This window comes from Bombus pascuorum, chromosome 7 (genome assembly GCF_905332965.1).
Source record: "Bombus pascuorum chromosome 7, iyBomPasc1.1, whole genome shotgun sequence".
Lineage (NCBI taxonomy): Eukaryota > Metazoa > Arthropoda > Insecta > Hymenoptera > Apidae > Bombus > Bombus pascuorum.
Window position 1 is genome coordinate 13,382,079 of NC_083494.1, and position 15,306 is coordinate 13,397,384.

The window sequence follows — 15,306 nt, forward strand, 5'->3', positions numbered from 1 at the left end:
AGAATAACAGAGCCACCGCCGATTTCAATGGCCTTGAAATATGTCGTCAACGCAATCATTCTGATCCTATTGTACACCTACAGACGCAGACAATATTTCTGTCACATGCTTTTCTTCGATGTTTCCGCTACAGATAATGGCCACAACAACGGTCACCCCCTGTGTTGTAAGCATTTTCAGTTGGTTCGATCGTTGTTCCCCGAAAAATAAACGAACTCTTTTATCGAACGAATCATGAACGATGCACGAGAGGATTCGTAAACTATGGCTGATGCTGCTTGTTATCTATATCTATTGCTCGTTAGCGTTTCTTCGCTACGTGTAATTGTCCGATGGGATAAAAGAGATCGTTTGTCAAGCAACGGGGTCACCGCAATATCGTTCCTCCGAGATATGCGGGTACAAGATGGATCGATGCGTTTGTCGTTAGTTTTCCCTTCACTTCATCGATGTTTCTTATATTCGTGGACATTTCAGTACCATAGTCATAAACGTGTTTTGAAAGAAATAGTATTAAAGTATCTTATTTATTAAGAATTTCTGATTAATTGTAGTAATTAGATATTTGTTACACTTTTGTCAAATTATGTATCTATAAAGATAAGCTTTGGTGTAATCGTTTCTTTTAACATTACATTCTGTTTCTTTGTTATCTTTTAACTTTTACTACCATTTTTCATGCAGTATTTGATATCAATATTTTTATATACCATATCGATTGATTGTGACTATTAGATACTTATTCCGGCTGTTAAATAACGATATTATATTTTATTTATTCGTTTCGTTAATTCTAACTTTTAAAAAAGCTTCCGTCGCGTCGTATAATCTATCGTTTAAAGGGCTACTCTAATATAACTACGAATTTTTTAACATATTTAACAGACAAAGTTTCCCAATCGTATCGTTTGTATCAATAGCAGATACTTGGGCAGATACTGTGTCGTGGCCAGATACTTCCGTGATCAAGCCTATTCATTTTATTTAACCACTCTACCTTCGAATACTTGTTCCATTTCGAATTAAAGCGAACTCAATTTACCTGAGACAATTCCCCAGGTTGGTTCTTTCCCGACATCGTCTCCCCTCGCGAAAATAAAGCAAAGACATCATCGCGCCATTCACTTCGCCCAGTCGTTAGACGTTAGTCGTTAGGAAACGCCCGAGTCCATTCGGAATCAACGGATCGAGATCATTAAAACGAACCCTCCAAGTGTCAGCCGCACTGGCGTATATACTGTACGCTTCCGCGAGCTACCGTTTTCGCGCTCGACAACGTGACTTTAAATAATCGCGATGAAATTTCATATTTATACGAAGCCGCTAATTACGATTCGCGCCGCGTAAAAACGATCCCTCTCATCGTACCTGAAACAATTAATTACGTGTACGGCCTTGAATGAAGAGGGTAGGCGAGAATTTACACGTTTGCCCGTTTTTGCACTCGTTACTATGCGGTAACTCGCGAAAATATTTCAACACTTGCAGAAACCGCTTATAAATATATTATACGCGTTATTATCGTAAACTCGATTATCGTAATAATATCAGCAAAGATTCAAGACATTTATAGAAAAACGAAAGAAAATCCGATAAACCATTGGAGGATTATTTAACTTCGTTTGGATTCAAAGGGAAAGCTTCGACTTACAGCTTCAGCGTTATAATGTAAATCTCGCCAATTATATTGGATTGGCAACTAAGTGATTGCGGATTTTGTCAATACCACCTAATGACAAAATCCGCAATCACTTAGTTGCCAGCACAATACATACGATAAACGTCAAACCTTTTCTTTCTTTATAATCAGCCTGGCTTCTATTTGAATGAAACTCTGTACGCTTAAAGAACAGCCAAAAAGTATGTACGCATTCCTCTTCTAGCTGCGATAACTCAAGTGTAAGAGGTGGGGAATCGTCCTCAAAAATTTGACACGTTAAGAACTAAATCAAGGTTGGTTACTGATAGAAAATAATTCCATAAAAATGAAATACCTTTTAGCACGTAGAAAAAAGTGCTACTAACTGGAGTCAATGAACAAGTTTGAAAAAAATATAAAAGAATTTGGTCGAACATGTTCATTTGAAAAAGTACAATGAACCGATGTACGTTAAGTCGTTCCATTCTCTGTCCTTCCTCTTCTTCTCTCTGATTTCGGTTCCCTTTTTTTGCTTTCTCTTTTTTCTTTTTTTTTATCTTGCCTTCCCTTCACCATATTTGTCGGCCGTCGAATTCCACGCCGCGCCGGTGGAAACGAACGCAGAACAATATTTCTCGGTGGTGGCGCGTCGGCTGCCGATAAATACGGACTTCGCGCGTACAACGAAGAGCACCCTACCGGTTTTGCGGTATCTCGAACGGCTTAATGGCACTGTTAACTACCGTATTATTTAACGGGGATTTATACATTGCAGTCGGCCGATTAAAACGGCGGGCGGACCGGCATCGAGGCCTGGTCTACTGCGAAACGATATAGGAAGATGCGGACACCGCGGGGGATCGAGTGTATCCTTAATTCCCCGTGAAAGCCAGTGCTGATCGAAGCGGACGTTTCTAGCGTCCGTCGTTGGTTATATAAAAACAGAAAGTATTAAATTATACTGTATTAGATCGTACATAGACTGTCATTTCAAATAACAGTTTCGATATATCAAAGTTTTCTATTGTATCAGGGAAACAATTCCAAAAATGAAAAAATAGCTTTAGTTTTGGTAAATCGTCAACGCTATTAATCGTATACTTCTTTTATCAAGAAATATTTGCCCGCTATATAGTTTGCAAAGTGACTATTAACAATTAAGAAAATAAAGTATCAAAGTGAGAATAAAATCGCGTAACCAGCACCGTTATCGTAATTTATATCTATCGTTTCACTTTCCCAGCGCAGAAAACCAAATCTTTATCTCCGTCAGCTACAAATCACCGATAGCGTCGTAACCAAAGACTCTAAATCTCCTCCGCCATTGGAATCGCAATTTCTTCAGCTACCTCTACATCAGCCATTAGAATTCCCGCAACACATCAAATAGCAAATGGAAGGCTGTCAGCCGAAAGCAAGGTAAATTTTCAGCCAAGTACCACGGAACATCGCGAGGAACGTTCGCGAGCGGAAACAATTCCGAGGTCGCGAGGTAACACCTCGGCTGGGTGTGCAAGGAAGTCTCGAAGGTGAGACGAAGACGTAGAAACAGACTCGGTGCGTCATCCGCGTCACGATCGCTGCCAATGGGATCTCGGATCCAGCAGGGCGATGCTATTGAGTATTTGCATCTCTTGCCTTTCGCGGCGAATGCGAGAGGAAGCTCGCGTTCGTGAGCCGGTGCGACGAGAACGATGGGAAATCCGGTTGCTGGCATATAGGTATGCTCACAGATGGCCGGGTGCGACGAAGACCGTGACAGTATATAGGTGAAAACGACGGTGCTGGCTACCAGAATGGGACAGAGAGCGAGTATACAGAGAATAGGAAGAGGAAGAGAGAGTAAGAGGCAAACGAGGGAAACGGAGCATGGTCGATGTGTCTAGCCTAGCCTGGTTGGCTGGCTGGCTGGCTGGTTGGTTGGCTGGTTCGGGTGGCTGGATGAACCAGGGACCGTCTAGGTTGCGTCTGCCCCCGCACAAACTCGGTATTATCTATACGTCTAGACACCCCTGCGCCACCGAGAGAAGACCATAGCGGTTTGGCGCTCCGCTTGTAATTTACAGCGCGCCCCGCCGTGTCTCTACATCTACGATCCCGCAAATTTCTCTCTTCGGTCGTGTCTCTTTACCTGTCTTTCTTTCTTCTCTTTTCTTTACATTTTCCCTCGCTTGACCTTTGCACTCTTCTAGCGTGCACCTGGATACGTCGATCTCATCGGATCGTACCGATAATCGCTCTCCGAGCAGATGGTAAAGCACTCGATCATATCGGAATCGTATCGAGCTGTTCAAGAAATTCGTATTATTTTTAGTATAAATTTCTATCAAATAATGAAACGTTCGATATATATTACCTTGAAGAGGACTAACACGAAATATTCGATACTCGTTCATAAAATAGACTTCTTTGTGCTCGTTAATATTTATTGTAATCTCTTATTACAAACTTATTCGAGGAATTAAGTAGTCTAGAAGCCCGTAAGATCTATTCGAAGGAGTTCGTTATTAAAAGGAGCGAAACATTGTTCGAGAAAAACTTGTGAAGTTAAGAATTGATCGCTGTACGTTCCATTCCATTTCCGCTGATAGTCTGATGATTCTAGTTAAATCTTTTCTAATTCTCATTAACAACTCTCCGCACAATCTCATGTACATATATGTAATTGCAGTGTTTATATGTATAAGCATCAATGACAGTCGTGTAAATCGATAGCCATGTAAATTACAAGTTCCAAACCGTCCAGTCTAAAAGAAAAAGACATCTGGAAAATTATTCGATTGATAGGAGAAATGCAAGAACGATAAGAGTAACGTGTTATAAGGACTTCGAGCGATGGACACGCGAATCGCTACGGGAATTCCTCTCTCGGACTGCCGATGGTGCTCGCGTGCGCGATGCCGCCACTTCAGACATCACCGGCGTACGAGTGATCGAGGGGATCACGGCCACGTGAAAAGGGAAGCAGCCGTCAATTGGTATACACGGTGTACACACGAGACGTGCGTGAAGAGAGTGCGAATATTGGTATCGCGATAACGAACGGGAAACCCTCGCGTGTCCGAAAGTACGAGCCACCCCAGCCAGTGCACGTTATCCACGGAACACGCGTGCATTATATCGACGATCTCTCGGTGATTAATGCCAGCTGTTAGTACCAGGAGGCTCCAGTCAATTGAATCTCATCGTTCGGCCGCATATAAGCCTCGCTCGGTTGCCTTTATCCGTCTCTCTCTCATTCTCTCACACCCTCTCTGTAATACACGAACCAACTATCTCGGTTTTCGAAGAAGAGTTGCAACGTCGACGCGTAAATAATAAATCCTATGGAATCGCCTTACCGTGTCGGGAAGAAGAAAAGAGGAGAGGAGAGACGTTGTTCATTTCTGGAGGCTGCAGGTAACGGAAAGAATAAAGTTTTCCTGGTAGACCCGTGGATAGTAAAGTCCCTGGCAAGTCCGTGGCACGTTAAACTTTCCAGTTTCGAGAACGCAATTTTCCCAAGGGAATCAGTCCTCGCTAATGCAAGAGTGGTTATAGACGGAGAAAGAGAGGAAGGGATAGAGAGAAAACAGGTATAAAGGGGGACGATATTATGGGAGAGGGAAACTGTGCGCGGGCGGGAATGGCGACGAGGAGTTTGAGGGTTGAACGAGCTGACGCTTTAAGCGATGTAAGTTACAGAAACTACGCTTCCGACCAGTCTCGGGCGCAGATTAGTCGTAATCTTGGCGCATTGCACTCTGCAGCCGTTTCCAACCCCCTTCCTACACCCTTCCCCCCTGTTGCTGTTGCTCCAGTCCTCACAACTACAAAGCTTTTCAAACTGTTACCTCGAACCAAGACGAACGTGTTAGACGCACCTAAATTCACGTACACCAGAGGTGTACATCGCGTTACCTCGACATTGCGACACACAGAACTCTCTCTACCTATTCGCCACTGTATCGCCGCTTTGATTATTTCCTGGAGGCTTAAGCCGCTACGTCTACGCCTTCCTTCGTACGGCTGCGGGTTACAACTCGCGCACCGAAGATTAAACACTTCTTGGTTTATGGCCTCGTAGCCGGTCCTTAGACTCGGTTTACCTTGGCTCAACGAGATTTCCCGCGGTACCTCGTTTCCTACCTTTTATATGGCTGTTACTGAAAATCAATAATTCCGTGATCGAGCCTTGATGCTCGAAAATACTCTGCTTTCACGATCTTCGCACGCTTACTTACTTATTTACTGTACTAAGTTAGCGATTTTTTTTCTTTTTTTTTGGTAAAATGATTTTCTGGAAAATATGTCAAACTTTGTATGAAATATATCGAATTGTATATTGGAAATGGAGATGGAATTAGATAGAGACTATGGCAACGCATACCGTATCGAACAAACTACACCAAGACTCTGCTTGGGTATAAGTGATTTCAATAACATACTGTTTATCCGTTCCACGTGAAAACTACGATTCCCTGTCGTATCGTATGTTATATATAAATTTTCTGTTTCCTCGGAAATGACGGACGAATCGCAAGATAAAGTAGAAGGTAGAATTGAGAAGAGTAAGGGAAGAAATCCGGTGAACTTCGATAGTATTTGGTAGAAACATGTAGAAAAATAAGTTAATTCTTCCATCTAGTCTCAGGTGATATATGATGAATTTTATTAATATCTAGTGGTATGTGAATTTCAGTAAGGAAATTATGCTACGAGATAAGTTATCTCGGCGCAACTGGTCCAGAAAGTATGAACATCTGTCGGGTGAATTTTTTAACAAGGTACCACAAACCAGTTGGAAGAAAAAGCGTAGTGCAGTATCGGCGATGCGCACCACACGAATTTTAATGTTTCCCGGTGTCACTGACCGTAGGTGCTGGCCGAAGAATGCAGAAAGGAGGGATTTCCGGCGGACACTTTCCAACACAAACCACCGGAAGATGCGATTAAGCGTTCACCAATTCTTCTGAAACCATCGCCGTTCATTCCCAGAACGGCATCCGGTATGATAGGCTTACGATCATCTCGTCCAGAATATAATCTTGAGTTTACAGGTCACTGGTATATCTCGCCGAAAAAAACGATCGAACCACCCATTGCACCTGGTGAATTTCGCGTCATGCAGCAAAGATTCATTTTTCTCGGTTAAGCAGAGAATTCGAGTAAATTATGGAATATATATTTTATACACCAGAGACTGTATACTATAAGAAAATGTATTAAAAAATAAATCGTTGTAGTCTCATATGAACAATGTAGTAGTTGACATAGAAATAGATATGTAATTCTTCATTTTGATGCTCATAAAAATGTGATGACGGCTTTGTAGACAACATTCGATTCCAGTAAGAAAATGGATTTCATTTATTTCATTCTTCATATATTTACATTCCAAACCATTTTTGTTTGAGTGTCGGCGGTAATTTTTCCGTCAAGGATATGGGGTTTACTTCGACTGCCACTAATTCTTCGTCGGTCAACCAATCCAAGTATACAAGGTGCTACAAACAGCGATGTTGTATATCGATTTTCGTATATTTCAATTAAATAATGTTATAAATGAAATTACCTTGTATTTTTTAAGAACTTGAAAAACTTGCTGAGAATTTATCACAGAATTATTGTCCTCGGTGGTGTCACCATTCTCGCGCTTTAAAATTTTCGTTTCTTTTTCTGAGAACTCGTTCAATTTATCAATTACGTAAACTGTCGAGTCGTCGTGCATTATTATGATATTCTCGTTACGCGGATCAAAAATAATATTCGTTATAGGAAATGGCCGGGCTAACCATTGCTTGGGAAGTCGACTTTGTAAATTGTTCGAGAATTTGGTGTACTGTCTTTGTAATATGTTATACTCGATAATCTGAAATTAAGCAATCAACGATTAATCATGGAAAATAATTGTTCATAAAATGTGCAGTTTTAGAGCTTTTAATTTTACGTATGGTACTGGAAGTTACAGTAATAATTTACTGCAAGTAAAATAGTTTACTGCAAGTTTCATGGAAGGCAGAAGGTGCAGGTGATAGAAAGATTATACGTTTTTATAGCTGATCTAATTCTTAGTAACTTATCGTTTTACGATACTAGACCGTTTTAAACGAGAAATATTAAAAGTTTTAATATCTGGAGCTAAAAGAAAATCTTTGTTACATCTCACGCTTTTTTCTTACCTTGTGATCGGAATATACGATAACTAAATTTAACGTGCCTTGTTGGATCGCCATGGCTGTTGGTGGACAACTGTATTTGGGTAACAACCATGCGACAGGTCCGTCGCTGTTTGTAGTGTCACTGACATTATATACAGCAATCCTACCCTGACGATCAGCACAAACGAAAAATTTACTATCGGGAGAAAAACACACGAGTCCAACACTCGTAATAGATTCCTTATTTGTGTAAAAAAAGCCAAGGTGTCTCAGATGCTTCTTTTCCACTTTATATAATGTTATAGTGCAATTTTTTTCGTCATTATTTATTGTTACAAATAATTTTCCATTTGGACTGAATAACATTTTTTGTATTCTGGTTGCAGAAATGTCCGTATCATTTCTCGATAATTGTGCATCTCCCTCGATCACGTCAAAGTTGAAAACTCTAACATGATCATCGGTTGAATAAACAATTGTTTTGGCATCCTTGTTGATAGCACAAGAAAGGATGTGTTCGTCCCTTTTTGTTTTTAATTGCAGCAATTTTATAGGCTCCTCTTCTAACTGGTGGACCATTCCAGGACGTATCGATTCTGAAGATACTTTAGTAGATGATCCAAGCCTCCATAGCTCAAGAAAGTTTGTATATCGTAAAAGAATGCATCTAGATTTTCTACAAACTGTAGCACATGGAAGCTGTAGTAATGGTGGATATTTAACCAGAATTTTTGGCGGATAACTAGACTGGGCTAGATATCCGTCTACACCAGCTGAATATAATTTTCCATCAGCTTCTACTAAGGCTCTTACATCATGAGCATGTAACCTTCTTTCGATTCCTTTCACCCATTGTGGCCTACCAGTTGATTTCATAATTATTTTACAAAAACTTCTCACTACAGGGTCAACACCAGCACAATATACAATATTCATATCATGAGATAAAGTAACAGCTAATACATCAGCTGTATGACTTTCATGGGATTCTATTAGAGTACCCATGTGAGGATCCCAAAATGATAAATACCCACGTGAGTCTCCAGAAATTATAATGTTGTCATCCGTAACTGCTAAACACCAGATAATAGTTTCTTTCTTTGCTTCCTTTCTAGAAGTCGTCATTTTATGAATCGCATGACCAGATACGGCATTCCAAACTCTAATTGTGTCAACAGACCCTGTATAGATCATTTCTCCAGTGTTATCCCATTTAATACAAAGGATTCTTCCTTTCTGTTTATCAAATATCCTTTCGTATATCAATGAATGGGGAGTAACAGAAAATGTATTGATATATCCATCCTCTGTACCAACAGCTAAACATGTTTTTTTATGATTAATGTCCATGCACCAGGCTGCTCCTCCAGTCACTGCAACTTCACTTTTGATAGATAATGTCGTTAAATCATATTCTGTTATCATGCCATGAAGACCGGTAGAAAACAATCTTGGACCTATCCACAGAATATTTTCTATGGAATTTTCTGGATGACCAGGTATCGTACATTCCACAAAAGGTGCATTCCCAACATTCCAGACTTCAATCGAATTATCATTCCTATAAAAATGTTATCGTAAATATTGTTACAATCACCTATGAAGTCTAAATAAGTGTAATTTGAGAAACTAACCTCGCAAGTGCTAGTTTTTTCGTCTTACATTCATAAGATAAACAAGTAACAGATCGGGGTTCAAGGTTATAAAACCTAATATTATGTATTTTACAAGTTGACATGATTTATTTGACTCTTTACTACCATTTATGGTAGTATTATTAAACTCTAATTATACAAACTATACTACACGTTAGAAAACATAACCACAATTGTCACACACGTGGATTCTAGAGGGACCTTTTTGTTATGTTGGTACCTATTGTGAGTTGATACTATCAGCAGAGAGGAAATCTGTTTTTGAAAACTTTTGCTATATCTATTTCTCAGATCACTTAAACTTTTCGATAAAATCATAGGCATAAGATAAGTGAAAAAAAGATATATATTTCTTTTTCATAGTATTATTACATTACAGAAATTAATTACTGAAATACTCTAGAACTTTATTACTTTCTTCATTCGTTATGAAAACTGCCGCATACTGAAAACCATATTTAGTATATTTTGTGATTTCTATGCAACAGATAATATTAAAATTTTCTCCAACTTTCATGTGTATAGAAAATAATATCACATCAGTATATAATGGAATTTAAACTTCTTTATAAAACAATAGGTAGATCATAGTTCATTTAATGACATGAAAGGATTATGTTACAATAGATCGTATTATCGTAAATATTGTTACAATCACCTATGAAGTCTCATTCGTAGAATCCACATTACGCAATATTTTTCTTGAAAATGTAACATATATCTCATATAACAGTAAACAATACAGCGATAAACGTGTCACGCAAGCGCTTAGTCTACTAGAATGTTCCCCCTCTATATCCAACTCACTTCATATCAGTTGCTCATATGATTAAATTAGTTGCATGCTATACTTGTGTGAGATCGGTCAAAAGTTGGCAAGTAGAACACGTTACATGGTAGTGTTGGTAGAAACCATAGTGCATAAACGATCAAAATTGACAGTATAATCTGGTTAAATCAATCATCATTTTAAGCGGTGTCAATCGTTTCCTCGTTTAAGGATCTTAAACATTTTTTGAAAAAGGTAAATAAATTCGGCTCGTAGTCGGCGCACGAATGTTGTTATCGATTGTCAGAAAGTGCGCATGACGCATCAGATTGACGTGTAATATCAGCAATTTGCTTCTCAGGTTAATATTATAATACATATTCTTCGTGAATTTTTGTTGTAAAAATGTCTTTTTAAAATGAACAATTTCTGGTAAACTTCAACGTTTCATTGTACCAGGTGCTAACGTAGGTAAACGTTAAAGTATCGATATATCGCTGCTGTGTTTCGTAATATTATGTTTATTTGTCTCACTACCGGAACAAAATCATTTGATTTTGATATTTTCGAATATATCGTTTGTAATAATACGGTTTACATCAAAATTTAAAGTATATTAAAAATTTACGTTATTCATTTGCAATAATATCTGTAAGATAGCTTATCGTGTGCAACGTTACCGACTTCCGTTTTCTTTTTTTATCCTTGACGTTTCTTAAAAGACACGTTGTATATGTATGTATTACTTACGTTTTTAACGAAAATATATTTTTTAACAGCACATTGGATTATGACATTATACATATTACATTATTATATATACATATAACGTAAAGGTATAACAATAATAACTATTAACTAATGTTGGTGAATTTTATTTGCAGCTGATCTTAATACGTTGGGAAAATCAATAAAGATTAATTATGCTCATATTTATAGTATTTAAATACTTGTTATACGTAGATGAATGTAAATCTCTAGACACAAAACGATCTTGTTAGGATTATCCTGTTAATAAACATTCATAAGGCTAAACAATGTGTCATAAAGAATACTTATAAATATGAGCAATTTATATCTTGTAATGTTTAAACTTATTTCAGCTATATCTGATATACTGATATCTGATATTCTCTTCATACATACTGTGATGAATCAGTTTCATATAAAATAATTGCATTTAAGATATAAAAAAATTCTTTGGTAATTTTTATAAATTTTGTCAACATGACACATTATATTATATTAAAATTATTTAAATCTTCTTTGTTATTTGGAGATGTTTAGGTAATTATTAATTTGATACTTTTATTTATTAATTGCTTATTACTATTGTGTTTTTTAAGAATGAATATATATATTTGGAACTGCAATTTTATAATATAACTTTAGTTGATTAATGCTTTGTTTTTATTACAGATACTTAATTTAGTACAGTACTAATTTAATACAGATACTTCTAACATAGTAATACTTTATATATTAAATGCTTTGAGAAATTAATAAAATATTTTGGAACATGTTGAAAAGCAAATGTTCTTAGCAATTTTGTGACTAACTCTATTTTAAGGTTGTTGGTACATTCGTGCGCTGGTATTCCATTGATGTTCTGTTATCACAACAATGTCTCATGATAATAATAGATTCTTTTTCAGTTAAAACAAAAACCAAAAGATGGCAACTTGGCAGAATACACCAGGTGCAGGATATTATGCAGGGCAGCAAGGTTCTGATCTCCTTTCTAAATTATACATATTTTTTATTATGATTCATTACATTTTCAATATGCAATAAAGTAGTTAGTAAACCACAAGCACCATGTTGCTTATTTCAAACGGGTATCACCATTGAATATTACCTATTAAACTGTATAATCATTAATCATAATTTATGGCTATTAGCTAGTATTGAAAAGGTAATAGTGTTTTTATATATGTGGGTAGGGAAAACAAACAAATTGAAGGGAAAACAATATATTTAAAGAAAATCATACATCAACATTTAGTGACTGTTAATCGATCACAAAATTTCACAAAGAGTGATGCTTAACTCAGAATGAAAATTCTATCGCATTGTAATGTTTTATTTCTTTTAAATTTGCTTGTGCAGGTTATCCTCCCCAAAATCCTGGTTATCCGTCCCAAGAAGGATACCCTCCTGGATATCCACCTCCTTACGGAGGAAATCCACCACCACCAGGTCTGTTTAATGTCATTACTTTTTTTTATACCAATACCTTAACTTTTTTTTTACTTTTTTCTAACTAATTAATATTTATGATATTTTATTTGTTTTTAGGTCCTGGTTTTATTCCTCCAGGAGCACCTCCTTACGGACAAATTCCACCAGGTGGCCCAATATTTGGTACAGTTCCACCAACAAGCATGTACGGGTCAAATTATGAGGAATCTATGCACTCTGATGGCATCAAAGGACTTGAGTTCAGTGATAAAACCATTAGAAATGGATTCATCAGGTGTGTATTATCGCTGAAGGTTTATAATATCTTCCAATATTTGTTTTAATAATTTTGACTTTTACCTGCTTTCAGGAAAGTGTACAGTATATTAATGATTCAGCTGCTGATTACAGTATCGATGATTGCACTCTTCCTTTTCCATGAACCTACTAGAAAATATGTTCAATCTCATCAAGAGCTATTTTGGATCTCCTTTGTAGCAACTTTTGTCCTGATTATATGTATGGCTTGTTGCACTAGTGTGAGACGAAAAGCCCCTATGAATTATGTGTTTTTGTTGCTATTTACAATAGCAGAAAGTTTTCTGTTAGCTACTGCCGCTTCTACATACAATTCTAAAGAGGTATGATCCTAAAGATAGTAGTTTATGATTTCTTAATTTATTAGTTAAGAATTTAATAATTATACTCATTACTAATAATAAATAAAAAATGAAACACTACATTTTATTAAATACTTTAGGTACTATTGGCGATTGGAATTACTGCAGCTGTTTGTTTTGCATTAACATTATTCGCATTCCAAACGAAATTTGACTTCACTGCTCTTAACACCATTTTGTTTGTTGCATTGATCATTTTCGTACTCTTTGGAATAATCGCAACAATATGGAGTGGACCAGTTATGACCTTAGTATATGCATCAATTGGGGCCCTTCTTTTCTCTATTTATTTGATCTATGATACACAAATGATGATTGGTGGTAATCACAAGTATTCGATTTCTGCGGAAGAGTATATTTTTGCAGCACTAAGCCTTTATATAGATATCATCAATATCTTCATACACATTTTGACAATTATTGGCGCCTCACGAGATTAAATATTGTAAAACACACTCTTTTGTCGCTGAATTAGTCTTTAATGCAAAATGCTTTTACTTACCATTGTTCTATTCTGACTCTCTCCCATAGAGAGTATATCACAGAAAAGCAATGAAAGGCATTGAAGAAAAAGGTATTAGCAGAGAAGTATGAATTTCTATAAAATAATAGCGTAATAGCTTTTGCATAATTTTCAAAGTATATCAAATACAGAGATTATAGAGGAACAAAATTATTTTAAAGTTCAAACTCTAGTTTTATAAGTGAAATAATTCCTATTTTCACTGGGACAGGTGAGCCAATCATTATATATATAGCGAAAAGCATAAAGTTTACAAAAAATGCAAATGCTCTGCTGACAATTAATCATGATGTCTTATTTCATCTTTTCTATTAAAAAGGTATTTGTTTTCATTGAACTTATTTTGAAAAAAGTATAGTTTATTTTGTAAAGAGAACTTTTTTTATTATATTAAGAAATAAATACCGTATGTCCAGCAAATGCGTTTTAACGATGTTAATATCTGTATTAGATGTAGCATTATAACACGTAGATATTAATATCATTATTCCAATTACCCTAATAATGTATACATACCTTTACTTGTTATGTATGTGTTAGAAAATAGATGTTATGCGTTATATTATTTCAACATATTTGCATAATAAAATAAAATTTCGAAAGTATTAAATAATATTCTTATCTCTTATTGAATAAATTTATTTTGCTTTCTGCACTGATATATAAAACAGAATATTAAACTCATGACCGTGTATAATTGATTTACGTTCATCTCAAATCTACAAGCAAAAGAAATAATTTTACAAATTTTTTAATTTGGTAAAATCTGAAGTAATTATATATAGTAGCAGTAACGAAGTAAGTATATAGCTATTCTCATTAAAGAAACGTTATATTCATTAGTTATATTCCATTATTATATTACAAATGTTTATGTAAATTAATATTTATATATAAGCAACTAGAGAGGAAATGAAAGTATTCACGCCTGTAGTTCTAATTGTTCCGGGGATAGTGCTGCACCATGCGGCCAAGTGTTGAAGGCGATGCACGCTAGCATATACAAAAACTTATAAAATTAGAAATCTCTGACTTGTTTGGTTCTACGCTAGCATATACAAGAATCTATGCATTAAAGTTTAAAGCACAGACGAGTATACAGCATAGATCTTGCATTTTATGGGATCCTATGACCCATGTTCTGAAATATCGATCGTGTAAAAATAATTTCCGTCTAAGAACGGATCAGCGCAATAGGTAAACGCTACAGAAAAACAATTAAAATATTGCTCCTGTTTATTCATCTTATTTATTTTACTCCATTATATATAAGACTTGGTATTTTTATGACCACGTTATACAGGGTGCTCGGCTATAGGTGTAACAAATTTGAGAGGTGATTTTTGAAGCTAAAATAAGATGAAAATCAGAAATACAAAAATTGAGTTTTCTGCTTTGTATTGTAATTATTGTAAATTAAAAATTAGCCAAAATAATCCTGTGCACGAGCAACTCTCCTTACATGAGCGAAGGTAATGTAGCGAAAAAAAGGTAATGACATTCGAAGACATAAATCATCCTGTTACATTAAGTGAAATTGTTATGTAACGAGCGAATTATACATTTTCTTAAAGTGTGTTAAATCAGAATCATGTAAAAACAGAACTGTATATATATGTATTTTAAATTATATTGTATAGTACTTCATTACTGTAATAATAACTTTATTTTATTGCTGTAGTAATTATCACTGTGTTATTTTTAATCGAACAGTACCAC

At 36.1% G+C, this 15,306-nt stretch overlaps 3 protein-coding genes across 9 annotated transcripts; 2 read left to right on the forward strand and 1 right to left on the reverse strand.

Annotated features, from left to right (window-relative positions):
• Nucleotides 1-5,902: 5,902 nt before the first annotated feature.
• LOC132908742 (uncharacterized) lies at nt 5,903-6,820 on the forward strand. 2 transcript variants are annotated; one of them, XM_060963022.1, is made up of 4 exons: nt 5,903-6,226; nt 6,321-6,405; nt 6,498-6,627; nt 6,679-6,820. In XM_060963022.1, the coding sequence occupies exons 1-4, from the start codon at nt 6,144-6,146 to the stop codon at nt 6,771-6,773; spliced, it is 393 nt and encodes a 130-aa protein (XP_060819005.1). In that variant the 5' UTR covers nt 5,903-6,143; the 3' UTR covers nt 6,774-6,820. The 2 variants fall into 2 exon arrangements, with proteins under 2 accessions (XP_060819005.1, XP_060819004.1); XM_060963021.1 differs by having other exon boundaries at nt 6,498-6,814.
• Nucleotides 6,820-9,789, reverse strand: LOC132908714 (U3 small nucleolar RNA-associated protein 4 homolog). The gene is made up of 4 exons (XM_060962975.1): nt 9,414-9,789; nt 7,801-9,340; nt 7,194-7,490; nt 6,820-7,125 (listed from the first exon to the last, which is right to left on the reverse strand). The coding sequence occupies exons 1-4, from the start codon at nt 9,515-9,517 to the stop codon at nt 7,009-7,011; spliced, it is 2,058 nt and encodes a 685-aa protein (XP_060818958.1). The 5' UTR covers nt 9,518-9,789; the 3' UTR covers nt 6,820-7,008.
• A 477-nt stretch (nt 9,790-10,266) lies between these two features.
• On the forward strand, nt 10,267-15,271 carry LOC132908724 (protein lifeguard 1-like). 6 transcript variants are annotated; one of them, XM_060962993.1, is made up of 6 exons: nt 10,267-10,458; nt 11,847-11,929; nt 12,313-12,402; nt 12,502-12,679; nt 12,755-13,025; nt 13,145-15,271. In XM_060962993.1, the coding sequence occupies exons 2-6, from the start codon at nt 11,878-11,880 to the stop codon at nt 13,502-13,504; spliced, it is 951 nt and encodes a 316-aa protein (XP_060818976.1). In that variant the 5' UTR covers nt 10,267-10,458; nt 11,847-11,877; the 3' UTR covers nt 13,505-15,271. The 6 variants fall into 6 exon arrangements, with proteins under 6 accessions (XP_060818976.1, XP_060818979.1, XP_060818975.1 ...); XM_060962992.1 differs by having other exon boundaries at nt 10,268-10,458; nt 11,859-11,929; XM_060962994.1 differs by lacking the exon at nt 10,267-10,458 and adding an exon at nt 10,495-10,564 and having other exon boundaries at nt 11,859-11,929.
• Nucleotides 15,272-15,306: the final 35 nt, after the last annotated feature.